General features: G+C 38.8%; 1 protein-coding gene across 1 annotated transcript in view; it reads right to left on the reverse strand.

Moving 5' to 3' along the window:
• LMTK2 (lemur tyrosine kinase 2) overlaps window positions 1–13,987 on the reverse strand; it is a gene marked incomplete at its 5' end in the record, with an annotated part of 41,754 nt that overhangs the window by 19,129 nt on the left and 8,638 nt on the right. Inside the window, 5 exons of the mRNA XM_039731860.1 lie at window positions 3,853–3,940; window positions 4,651–4,769; window positions 5,276–5,349; window positions 7,103–7,247; window positions 8,048–8,175. Coding sequence (XP_039587794.1) covers window positions 3,853–3,940; window positions 4,651–4,769; window positions 5,276–5,349; window positions 7,103–7,247; window positions 8,048–8,175 — 554 coding nt within the window. The remainder of the gene's footprint in view (window positions 1–3,852; window positions 3,941–4,650; window positions 4,770–5,275; window positions 5,350–7,102; window positions 7,248–8,047; window positions 8,176–13,987) is intronic.

Genomic DNA, 13,987 nt, shown 5'->3' on the forward strand with positions numbered 1-13,987 from the left:
CATTGCAAAGACTCTTTTTTGATTAGAACATGCTTTCAAGTGGCAGTAATTAAAAAAAGAACCAATCACCACAAATAGACACCTTCCCCTAACAGCAACATCCCCAAAGTAAGCTACAGAGCATTCCAGGCAAATACTGCATCCTGCTGATCTCATCTGCCCCGGGAATTGCAAGACTTGAAGAATTTCTGCAAGAATTTGATAGGCAAATCAGCCTCACAACATACATGCAACTTCCACATTTGAATAACTTTCCTTTTACTCATAAATTATGTCAATCCATTAGAGGATTTGCTGTGCTGACAAAATGCTGGCCACACACAGGACTGAGTAATATATTAAAGTTAATAAGACAGCTACCACTATTTTTAACCTGACATCATTCTGCAATGTTTAACAGTGAACAGTTAACTATTCATAGCAGACTGCACCAACATACAAGGCAACTAATATGGGGAAAGGGGCTGTTAGACCTTTTGAGCATTTCTTTTTATATTTACTATTTTCTAAATAATTTTAACACAGGTAAAGCATAGGATTTAACAGCTTAAATCACTTATGTGCAACTGACTTCTCTTGTTTCTTTCCCAGCTCTCTAAAGCAAGGAATACAGTGCACCTTGGGTTACATTATAAAATAGACTAAATGTTAGCCAAAACAGTTCTTGCACATGCAACCAGCAATCTTGTGTAACAGAAATGTATCAGGAGTTTCTGTGGCCAAGAAAACAAGCAAGCCAGCCTGCCTGACATTCAGCATTGCCACCCTGACAGCTGTGGTTTCTCTGCACTACAGTTTCCAGTGCCTTGATCAAAACCTTTCAATGCCAAGGAGCCTGGGAACTGATAATCCAACAGGGCTGCCTGAGCAGCCAAGACAAGGTCAACTGGCCCTGAAAAAGCTACAAATCCAAGGCAAGAGAAGTAGCAAAAGGAGGACACACTGATAAGGTATGAGTTTGAAGGAGTGTGAACAGAACAACCTCTGTACCCTCCAGACTGAGTTGGTCAGCAGAACAGCCACATTTTTTGTTACTTAGTATGCCAAATTTGCTAAACAAGGTCAACACTGCCACGTGAGCCTCAAAAGAACTTGTCACGTGAAGATATTGAAATTTTCTATCCAACACAGCTCACTTCGCCATGTTCTTTTGGAACTACTGAATTCTTAAACACACAAGGGATTAAAACAAGTTTACTTTGCTGGACATACATAGACACCACCACAACATAAGGGAAAGAGCTTCAGCTCAGCATTAAAGCACTGGCAGCTGAACAGGACCATTTCTGACAGTTTCTCATCCTTCACATCTGAACAACAGTCACCACAGACACTGGAACCTGTAGTCCACCACTTCAGTTCCACCTGCCCTTGTGCTTTTTCTGCTGAAGAATCACTCCTGTGTGGTACTGAAACACCTCCATGCATCCCAGTGCAGGGGGAAAAAGTACAAATGGAGCTTTGAGATCAATTACTAGAAGTCTAAAAAATCCAAATAACCGCAAGTCCAACTGCAATGATAAAAGCTTCCTGACACTCCCCTAAAAATCTTTTTAGTAAAGAAACCTATTTAGCCACATCTACTATTCCATCATGCTTCCCTCATATTCCTTCCTTCCTGTCTCTTCTCTGCACTTACTCCAGCACTGCCACCTCCCACTCCAGGCCCTGGCCCACATCAAGGACTAGTGATGGACAGGGATACTGAGCTGCTCCCTTGGCCCAGCTCTGCACCAAACTGCAAAGGGAACATGGTCCTGTCTGCCCAGCCCCCGAGTACTGTGTGCACAAAGAAAAAAACACCAAAATGTCTAGGACATACCAAGTAAGAACTCTCTAAGTGAGCCAGACTTTACTATGAAAGTTATGTTTAACTGACTGTAATATATAATTTTCTAAAACCAAGTTTTAGTTCACTTGGAATAGAATAATGAGCGCAGACATTTTCCATTCCAAAGAAATTACCTAACTACACTCAAATTTGTAAAACCACCACTTTAACTGTCAAGCTTACTGCCCCCAGTTAAAGTGAAAATCTATTTTATCCCCTTAAATAAAATCCTTACCAGATTACTCTTCAGGATCATGACAACTTCTTCATAAATGATGAGGAATCAAACAAGGATTTTTTTTTCCTGTATACCTAAAGTAGGGCAATCTTTAAAAGATACTCCATCTTCAAATTTAAATTTGGATTAAATCACATCTATTTGAAAACATGGCAGCAATTAAATCTGATTTGGATGTATATCTGATAGACTATAAAATTCAACTCTCTTTCCAGGATCCTTTTCAAGAAACTCCAATTTGAATAGCAGGTTTAAAAACCAGTAAATAGTATTCTATTTCTACACTGAAAAACTATGAAAAACCTTATCTGTTAACCTTAGGCATAGAGTTTTTAATTGTTAGCAAAACCAGAACATTTCACTTTGATCAGTCATTTAAAAAGCTCAGGCATTTCTTCCATTTGGAAAAGAAGGATTTTATCAGCACTTCTGCCTCATTAATTTAACACAGCTAATACATTTGAGCAAAAGAGCAGCACAGAAAAATATAGTTATTTAAGGTAACAGATTAATTGATATTTCTCCAAAAACTCATGTTCATGCTAAGTAACTTAAATTGCCTGAGGCAACTAGAAACAGATTTTTGCACCCGAGTTTAAAGAGAAATTCTGCAGTAGTGAAACTGGTAAAAATAAATCTTATAAATGCAAACTGTCTCATTTCTGAAAGACTTAGTAACATCTGTGCACTTCTGACATAATTTCTGTCTTGACATTTCCCAAGGAACTCTGCTTTGGGTGACATCTACACGACAAACCTTAAAAGCAGCTGCTGAGCCAATGTTCAGACAGCCACTTGGACTCTGGGGTTTGTTTGGTTTTAGTAATGTGTTATGCCAAAATAAAACAATTCAAGTCTTTCCAGCCCGTGGATCCAAAATTTTGTCTCTCATAGCTCTGCACACTGGGCACAGTTCAAAGGCTCTGTACATGCTCCCCCTTCCTCACAACATTCATGAACATTCCATGGCTGCAGTGGCTGAGCAAGGCTTGGAGCTGTCCCTCCCACTCCAGGGACCATGTGGCACTGAAAGCAGTGGGAACACCCTTCAGTGTGTGCTAACTTTTCTTTTGGTGCCCAGGAAGGACAAGACTGTTGCTTGGGGTGTAAAAAGGGCATGAGAAAGGAAACAAAGGCATGTAGGGAAAAGAAGAGTACCATAAGAGAAAGGATAGGGAAGAGAATGAAGACTGAAACTGAAAATTGCAGCTATTGGAATACACATAACTGATATCAGAAGTGAGCCCACCATTGCATTTTAGCACAAAGCAGCACAGCATGGGTAAAATTTGGGCACTCTGGAGATAGAAGGCAGAAGGGAAGAAATTCTTGCATTGTCCTAAACTAACATTTTCACATAAATGGTAATAAAAGCACATTAAGATTGCAGACAGCAAACATTTTGGATGTGATGTTGGTGTGTGCACGTGGTAATGGACTGTGATAAAAAGCTCCCTGCTATGACACCCTCTGCCCTCCAAGCTCCTTGCTGAAGGCAGACTGAAAGAGACTGGTAATTCCATTATCAGGGAACTGGTATTTGCCTTTTCAGGACACTCCACAAGCACTTAGAACATACATGATGAACTGAAAAGAGTACAAACAAAAACCTGTAATTGTGGTTCCTCTAAAAAAATAAACAAAAGCCTTCTAAAATTCTGGTTAATCAGAAAACTTCCCAGCAATCAAAAGAGCCATTTCAAGAGCAAAGGGCAGTAAATATACCACACACAATTTACACCAGTGGGAAAAAAACTTCAGCACCTTGTATAAGTGCACTTACCAAGTCACAGAACTCAAAAACTAGGAGATAAGGAATGGCTTCCACACATTGCCCAATACACTGGAGAACATTTGGATGCTGAAGAATGCTGGAGTGAAAAAATACAGTTAAAGCCAGGAAGATCACAGGAGAATGCAACACACTGAAATCCCTATCAGAAGTTTCAACACATTCCATTGGAGGGGGGTGGCAGGAACAGAAGGTGCAAGTACCAAAGCCACAGATTCCATTTGTAACTTTGTATTGCTGAAGTGTATCACTGACAGCAGCCAAAACTCACAGGATCTCAAACCCACAAAAGCCAGGATTGCCACATGAGAGTCACACTCATCCTCCCACAACCCCTCATACCAAAAATAAAAGCATGCAACTCATGAACTACACCAAGGTACAGATCTGGCTACAAGATAAACCTTTTTTTAGCTGGGTTAGTTCCCACCCAGATCAGTTACTTTTCCAAAATTGCTCCAAAACCACTTGTGCCAATGCAGCAGAAGGCATGAAATTTCTTCTGACAAATGCCAACAACCTAAGCCTAAATGCAAATATAGCCAGGATGTCAGGAAGCACAAGAAGAGAAAGCTCTTCACTGACCAATCTTTCACAGCACATCCAGGCAAGGTAAAGCACACTAAGTTATGTGAACACAACTTTTACTCACTTTGGGTTGAGTGCATTTCACATTTTAAAAGAAAAACTTTGCAGTTATATGTGAGGGCAAGTAGAGACAATAACACTGAACAAAAGCAATATCCATAATTTATCTGCAGCAGAATGAAGCTGTGAAACATTACTTACTAATATGGTTCTCCATTTCTTAAGAATTGTTCTTGCTCCTTGGGACCTGCACTTGCCTTTAACTCCTTCACTATTACCCTTGCTACACTAGTGCCTGTGTAGATCTCTCCAAGGAGAACCTGAAAAGAGAGATTGTGTCTTTAATCAGAGGGGAACAAACATTTGTAGTCTTCCTGCAAAGAAAAGCAAAAGCTAAAAACATGTTTCAGGGAAGATTTCCTGGCTTTTTTACAAACACAAACAGAGCTTTGATAATTAAATACACATACCTGAATCTTGACAGCTGATCTACACATCAGCTTTCAGAAAACATTTTCTAGTGAAGACTACTTATTTACTTAATTTTTTTCCTAAAAACAATTGGTAAAACCAGGTGTGTATTAAACCAAATCCATGGAATTGAAATGTCTAACTAGTGTCTAGTAAGAACCTACAGGTAAATTTAAAAAGCACAGATTAGTGCTGTGATTACAGCTCAAAAATGCATGCAAGGAAATATCTAAATTCAACTAAAATTTTTTATGCTTCTTTTTCCTTTCTTGAGTGGCATTTTAAAGTAAATACAGAGGCCTAGATACCTGAGAATAAGCCTCAATCTGTGCAATATAAAGAGATAACTCCTCACCTTTCCAAACCAGCCATTTCCAATTTCCTGGATGTAGTTTAGACTCTGACGTGCAACTTGAGACTTTGATCCATCTGTCACACAACGAAACAAACGTAACACGTATCAAACCACTCAGATGGCCAAAGTTAGCAACTGCTGAGGAAATCATGCAAGCTTCTACAAGATTTATTCCCAGCTGGGTGCACACATTCAGCCCAAGCACCAAACCCTAGTCAGATGGACATAAAGTAGGAAGGTAATGTTGTGACAATAGCACTCAAGTGAAACTTTTCTCAGGTCCAGCTTCTAAACTACACCAGAACACACCCCCAGCAAAAGCACAGCAACTGTCCTGATGAAATGTGAACTTAAAAGGTTTTTAACACACTCAGCAAGAAAGCAAAAATACTAAGTTCTGCTTCCAATATAAAAGTGTATTATAGCCTGTGGCCTGTATCTGGGTAGAGAAAATAACCTACTTACAAAAGTCTCCTATGTAAATAAAATAGAAAACCCAAGACAAAACTCATTGTTTGTACATCTTAACTACAGTTTCTATAGAGTTACCATTTCAAGAGAAACATTTTGACTGCTTTATTCTTCAACTAATACTGCTCTATTTGTAGCTAGCATCTGGAAGGAGGACATTTTTTAACCAAAAATACTTCACATAAGAGCCCAGAGAGGAGGACAGAAGAGAAAACCCAGATCTTGGCAGAGGATGGGCAGTAACAATGGCAGACCACATTCACCAGAAGAGATTCAGCAGTGTTGACCCCTCTGCTGCCCAACTGGTGAGGAACACCAGTTGATTTAAACAAAACCTTTTCTTGTCTGAGAATTCTAGCCCACAATTTATTTTCATAAACTACATTTAGAGCTGTATTATGGTACTGCAAGAGCCAGAGCTGTATAAATCACTGTCAGTGTGCTCCTCAGCATGGCAAAGGCCACAGCAGTGCAAGCACATTTTATCCAAGTACTCAGGCACATAGCCTTCCTTCTGGAAAACACTTATTGTGACAGCTTTATTTTAACAATTATGGCTACACAGAAGAGATGACAAAATTTTTCGCTCATAATTTTTCCCAGTTCTTTAAAATACTGACTAATTTGTACAACTGTGTCCTTTGTATTAAAGGCACACTGAGTGTTTCTTGAAATTTGTACAGGAATTTTACTAGAAGCTTCCCTGAACATCTAATGATCAAGCAACCCAAGTAGTATGTAAAATTATGTGGAATAGCACAATATGAGAGTAAGTACTTTAGGCTGAACTCTGCTTATAATATGATAAGATGCTTAAGTTTCCTTTTACAAAAACTGTATTTTAAAGAATACATTCCAAAACCCCTTCCACACAGAGGGATGAAACCTCATGCTCTGTCTTCCCAGGATCACATTTACTGCACAAATAGTCTACAGTGACACCAAGGAAGTGATGCAGCTGAGCAGCAGCACTGCTGTCAAGCAAAGGATTCACTCTTATTCTGTTTAAGGGGGGTGGTTAAAATGCAATGACAACTTAGGCATGAAGAAAACCACTAAAGAGCAGAAGTCACTAATGTCCCAGGGTACCTCAAACCCTTTAGCAATACAGAGATACAATGACAGCAATCTAGAGAGGGTTTTAAGGCAGTTTTGTTCTCTTAAGCACTCTTAACCCTGCACAGGCTCACATCTTAGAATCAATATTTCCCCTTTTATCCTTTACCCTACACAATATATTGGCTCAGTTTATGGAAATTTGTAACAAGTTGTTTATTACAGTAAAGTCACACAAAAGCCACACTCCATTTTAGACAGTGCCTACTTTTGTTTTTGCAATGAAAACCTGTATTTTACCTGTACGAGATGGAAACTGGGAGGGAGTTGGTAAAGCAATATTGGGAACTGAAAGAGTAAACACTTCTGCTGGAGACTGAACAGATGGAGTATCTTCTGCTGGAGGTGTAAAATCTATCTCATCATCGAAGTTATCTTCAAATTCCTAAACAAAAGAAGCCTTAGTAAACAAGCTGATCCTTGCCTTTAAATAAGCACTAATACGTTTCTTTCAGTTTGGATGAGCACTGCTAAGGAAGCTCAGCTTTTTTCCAAGAATAGTGACAGATATTTAGTGTTCTATTCCTTACTTTCCATTAATTGGAAAGTGTCTTAAAGAGATTAAAGCATTGCTTTTAATAATGAAGGGGTTTTTGTGGGTTTGGTGGTTTGGGTTTTGTTGGTGTTGGTTTTTTTCCTTTGTTTTGTTTTCACTTTAAATGCTAGCCCTGGCTTTGAATGAATTACCATGAACTGCTGAGGCCAAATATTCTCCATTTAGAAATGAGAGCAAAACTCAATTTTAGGAACACTGATTACAGATGTTCCAAAAGTAACAATTCTCTGATGACAATTTCTCAAGAGTTTTGCTACAGTGGATATGCATCTTCAGGATTCTTATCTGACAGACCCCACCTGCAGACTAAGAAAAAACAAAACACAGAAAAACAACAAAAAGGTTCTTTACAGCAGATTGTCTCAAAGGTGTAACTTTTACTACTAATTCTGATAGCTAGTTATTATTTTGAAAAGGCATTCAAGATCCTTACTGCAACAGGGAGCAATTAGTTCAAATAAACAGCTGCATCAAGGCCCACAGCCTGTAGGAACACAGTCACTGGCTGTTTCAGAAGAGAGGATGCACAGTGACACTGCAGAGCATCAGCACAACTAATCAATTGTTCTGCATACCAGGATGCAGCTGAGAACATCACCTGTACACACACTGACAACTTCAGGGCTTACCTTGAAATCTATCTCAGGGTCTTTACAGCAGGAGACACAGTTTGCCAGCAGAATGACCAGGACTACCAGAGTGCACAGAGACAGAATCACAAAAGATGAGGGAAGAAGTCCTGCTGTAGCTCCTTCTCCTAGAAAAAAAACATGTATGCAGTATTATATAAATATGTTTAGCACCCTAAGAAGCTCCTTCAAAACATATTATCCACCTGAATTTATTTAAAAATGAGTCTGAACATTTAATCCCATGGATGTGATCAAAGCTAAGAAGAAATTGAACAGAGAGGACAAACTGACAAAATAGATCTGTGCTTCACCACCTGCCTGCACCATTCTGGACTTACTTGCTTCCAGCAAAGAGGCCTCAGCCAATGTGATTTACTGAAGTTTAAGATGAACAGTGATAGCACCAAGCCTTGGGATTCTGTTTAAGTCAGTAAAGTTATTCAAATATCCAAACACAGAGTAGATATCTGGTCTTTTGGAAGATATTTCCCAAGAGCTAAAGCGCCTGACCTACAGGAACAGGCAGCTAGAAGAAATCCTCACTTACATTGCACAAATGTAAAATATATCACTACAGGACAGTACTCTCTCTTTCAATAAATGCATTTGTGACAGTCTGCCAGACACACAAGCTGCTGTCACAAGTGCAATGGATGTAATCAGCTGCACACCATTTCTGTTCCTTGTGATTCACTAGGTGATTGTCTTCAGTTCAAGAACATTAGATTTCTAGCTGTTTTATAAACACTTCAAATAATTTTCCAAAATTTTATAAATAAACTTTCTACAACACATTTCCTGAGATTGAGCCAGGTTATTACTCACAGGATCAAAAGCCTCAAATGGCATTTTAGAAAAATCTTAAGTTATTTCCAGGGTTAAACCCATTTTCATCCCTGTTTTTATCTTCAGTAGAGAACAAAGACATGTGGTTCCCTAGGAGACCAGAGCACACATCTGGAGGAGTTGGTTTTGCTGTTGCTGCTTCTTTTCAAACAGGTACTGCCACAGGGATCAGAGGAGTTGTTGGACCACATCTGATTAAAATGTATTTAGCTATTACATCACTGTCAGAGTTTAACAATGTCAGGTGACCTGGACTGACTGGATTTTATGAGACCATTTGAGTATCAATGGGAACGTCTGGCAACAGGACATGGTGTAAATGAAGCCTCAAAAAGAAGAAAAGCAGTTGTTGATCACTTATCAAGGGACACAAACTTGTCCACCTACCTCTTAAACCTTAAACTGCAAAAATTGAAAGAATTTCAGAAAAAGCTTCTCATCATGTTCCACTGAACACTTACAGAATATTTACTTAATTACATGTAAAGATTAAATTGACATAATGAAAATCCTGCTTTGAAGTGTGTCAGAACACTTCCAGAAGGTCACATTTTCTGCACAATTAGGAGGATTATCAATATAACAAATAAAAGTTAGCAAAAATGGAAGGCTCCTGCTTTGAAGTGTGTCAGAACACTTCCAGAAGGTCACATTTTCTGCACAATTAGGATTATCAATACAACAAATAAAAGTTAGCAAAAATGGAAGGTTTTCAAACAAGTGATTCTGTTTCTAGTTTCCACAATGGCTTCGGCATTCTAACCTCATTAGGGACTGGGAATTCTTCTCTGCAGATATTGAGCATTGTTCAAACAGATCAACAACAAGGTGAGGCCACTCACCAGCTTTTAGTCATAATTCCAAACAGAACAAAGTATCTCTGAAGAGGGCTCTCAATAACAATTTATATTCATTTAAATCAAGTCTTCTATGTAACACAATGGATATTTTTCCATTTCTAAGCATCAACAAGAAAAAAAAGGAAGATAACAGCTGATTTGTATTTACTTCCTCCAGATGTTCAGTAGCCTTACTTAGGAGACTGAAAAATTACCTGAACTGCAAATATAAACATTCTGTGAAGTCATTAATTAGCTAAATTACTGTAAGAGCACACACAAGTAATACAGCCGTAGATAAAATTTAAGGAATTCCTTTTAAACTTCTAATCGAAACCAAATAACAAAAGGTAGCTTTACTACAAAAGAAGATGAAAAAACACCACCAACAAAAATTACATTACCAGGTAGTACAAATCAGAATTATTTTTCTGACATTTTTTCCAAACCCATCACACTTGATTTCCAAACAACTTCCTCACCTTCACCAACAATTCCACTGAAACAAGAAGTCAACTCACCTCAGACTATCTAGTGAACAGATGCAGATTTTCCCTGACAAACACCCAGGAACACATCACCACAATGACAATATACTCCTCCCAGCAGAAGATCAGGACTCCTGAACCCCCTCAAATGCTTCATGCATTGGCAAAGCTGCCCAAGCCACTCCCTGCACGCTGACCTCGGGCACCACAGCGCTGCCATTACCCACAGAAAGCATTCCTGCTATTTGAGCACTTCAGCTCCTTGAGAGCAGGCTGTACAGCACCTCAACTGCCAAGTGTATAAAACACTAAAAAACATTATCAAACTTTATTTTGTGTTTCTGCTGCACTCTAAAATCCCTTTTGGCTAACATGAATTTTACAGCGACTTCTTGCTCCCCACAGAAACTGAGGGGACAATTCCCTTCTCACCAGAGCCTCCTGCTCCAAACACCATGTCACCTTCCAGGTGGCCTTTCTAACCAGCCTCTACCAAAACCTGAAGCAGCTCTTCAGAGTTTGCTTTACTTCCCTCCATTCTACTGTTTGTTTTCAAGACCTGGTCGGGGGTTTGTGCCCCCAGAAGTTCATCTGCTCCAAGTGCATCTGCTGGTCATGATGGTCCCTCTACCCACAAACCCCCAGCCCTGCACTACCCCAGCTACAGCAGCACAACCACAACTTTATTTTGGTATTTACATAAACATTGTGATGCTCGCTCTAACTCAGGATCTCCACTTCTGACCCCACAAGTTATCATGGCAAATCCAGCTAGCAGGATTCAAGCTCCTGACGATCTTATGCACAATTAAGTGAGACATTTATTTAACTCAAAGTGAGACATAATGAGCACTATCAATCACAAGCTGCATTTATTGTACATGTTAGATACACTGCATATGTATTCAGACACTTCATATGAAAAAGGTATTTTTTCTGGAATTCCTTCTGTGAAAGAAATAACACATTTATCAAGCCTAAAGTCTAAGCCTTTCATGCAAGTTTCACTGGTCTCCATAAGGTAACCATCTCTTTTAAGTGTCCTGGAAAGAACACAGAAATATTGCTGCTCATCATTATGTTACTTCCTAACCTTCAAAACCTTTCATAATTTCCTGGAAATGAAACTGTGTGAACGAGCAGCAATTAACTGGAGAAAGTAATGATTTTTTTTTTTTAAAGCAAAGATCACCTTTGAAAAGGCAGCTAATCATTAATGGTCTGTTAAGATGGAAGTCATCTAAACTTCCAAAAGCACAAGGCAATTTTCACATAGAAAATTGTGAACAGAAGCTTTAATACAAGAAAAATGCCAATTATCCTGGGCAAGTTGCAGCAACAGTTACAGAACAGCATTCCAGATGACTCACACAAGTAAGAGCCACTTACTAAGAAATACAGAACCCATCTTTGTTTGGATAAACTTTGAAGTTTCTTACATAGTAATTAATAAGTAATATTTTTAATTTGCAGGGGTTTTAAAAAAATTAATGTAAATTTAAGTATTAAATAATGGCAACCTGTAACTGGGTTAAAATTTATTGTAAGTGAAGCTATTGTAATAGCTTGCATGAATACATATTCAGTGACAGAAGTTACTGATTAAGTATTGGAACTGGTCTTTGTGACAAAGTGCTGAAAATCTGCTGCAGTATAACCTCATTTGCATTTTTCAACTATTTCCATCCAATGATTAATTCACTGGAGCTTAGTAAAATGACTTGGAACTAGAAGATTTTTAATATACCCTTTTGTTTGTAAATTGTGGAAGTATGAAGCAATGACATTTATTTTATGGTCCTGACTGAAAAAAGCAACCAGCAAGAAATCCATTCTAATTAATGCAGAGGACCATTTTATAAAGTCATCACACAAGAACTTTCCTAAATTAAAAAACCTGTTAAAAAACATTGTAAACTGAAATAATTTTAATATAAACCTGGATAAATTCCAATAAACACTCTATTTCATAACTATTGCAGAAGTTAAGATTCTTAGTATCATGCATTCTGGAGAAGTTAATAGATTTACTTAACATATCAGTTTAAAACCCTGCCATATTTACTGTAACCCTAAGCAGTAACAACCTAAGGCATTTAATATCTACCCAGAAGTCAGAATCTGTTCTTTAGGAAAGGAACCACCCAACATTAAAAAAATACTCTTTCTAACATGCCAACAGGAGAAAATTTCCTGTCAGCTAATACAAACAGCCTAGACTAGTTTGCTTTGGTATACCCAAACCACTTAGGCCAGAGGAAGAGGCCTGGATTGTATCAGTATTAAAATGAGCAGGAGATGAAGGGCAGCTGCATCACTCTGTGTTACTGCAAGGTGAACACAACATAATGCTTTACAAAGCTCTGTGCTAGCATGTTCCATCCCAAAATGGCACCCAGATGGTCCTAAATCAACACAGAAAACCAGGTATTCCTTCAAGGCTACACAGGATTAAATACATCTACGTTATTTACCCACTTTTTAGAAGTGCATTGTATCATAAACAAGCCAAAGCCCTGGCTGAGGCAGATATTTAATTAGCAGCTACTGAAGCAGATTCCTCAGCACCTCTGAAGATGCCATTTCCTAAGCAAGTTCTTCACTAAAGCCTAAATTTGAGCAGAGCACATGAAGTCAAAGGCTGTACACAGGCAAGTGCAGGAACTGGCTCACTGAGGAAACAACGATGATGAACTGTGCTGGCATTCTCAGGATCAAGTACAGACCTGAGAACACTCCCGTCACTATTTATTACAATGTTTCAAGGGCTGCAAAATGTTATTTTCATACAAAGCATATTTCAAAGCAACTTCTATAGGCCAGGATTCCCTATACCTTCCTAAGTTTCTTTTAAATCTCCATTCTTCTTAATACAGTTCTCCAACCACCAAATGCAAAATCTAATAAAACAAGTCCTTGTTTCACTATGACTGTTCCCCTTCTCTATCTCATTTCCCAGTCTGCCCACAATACTCAAATACCCTCATGTCATCTACCTGTGGCATCCTTTGGTGTCATTAATTACTAGTAATGAGCATGCCAACTAGCCAAATATTCCATCTATGTTCACTTGTCAAGCAACAGCCTCCACTCAGGCCAACACAGGAGCAGGTGTAGCTGCCCACACGAGGGATGCTGGGCTTGCCTCTCTCCTACAGAGTCTGAAAGGCCAGGATGCTTGAACTCTTGATTTTGGTTCAATGTGAGTAATCACATTATTAAGGTCTCCACCTTCATGAAGCTGGGCTAAAAAATGCATGATTCCACACAGTTTTAAGCACAGGGAGAAAGAAAAGTAAATGAATATTCCAGACACGAGCGAGCGCACTCAGAAAAGGCGTTCACTACCGCGATAAAGGCAGCGTAAGGCACAGGTAAATTCAGCATTATTGGGGCACAGTGAACTTCCAGGGAGCATCTGATTTGAAGCTTTCAGCACAGTAGTTGCTATGCAACAACAGTCCCACTGCATAAGCAAGAGCCCATTTCCTTTCAAGAGCAGCTATATAACTGGCACTAATAGCTATAACTATTTCCAGCACAAATCTAGCATGACAGCAGTCACTTAAACTGTCTCTTGGACACACTCAAATTATATGATCATGAACTCAGATGCTACTTTATGACACCAAGTCAGAACAGCACAGTCTTTAAAATACTAATGAATGACCAAATCTAATTTTGTTCCCTAGCTAAACCCAAGGCATCTTTCATAAACTTTGTCAGTTTACTTACTCTGCTTTTAACGAATATTAAAGCAACCA

Source organism: Passer montanus, unplaced genomic scaffold (genome assembly GCF_014805655.1).
Source record: "Passer montanus isolate IOZ18808 unplaced genomic scaffold, ASM1480565v1 scaffold8, whole genome shotgun sequence".
NCBI lineage: Eukaryota > Metazoa > Chordata > Aves > Passeriformes > Passeridae > Passer > Passer montanus.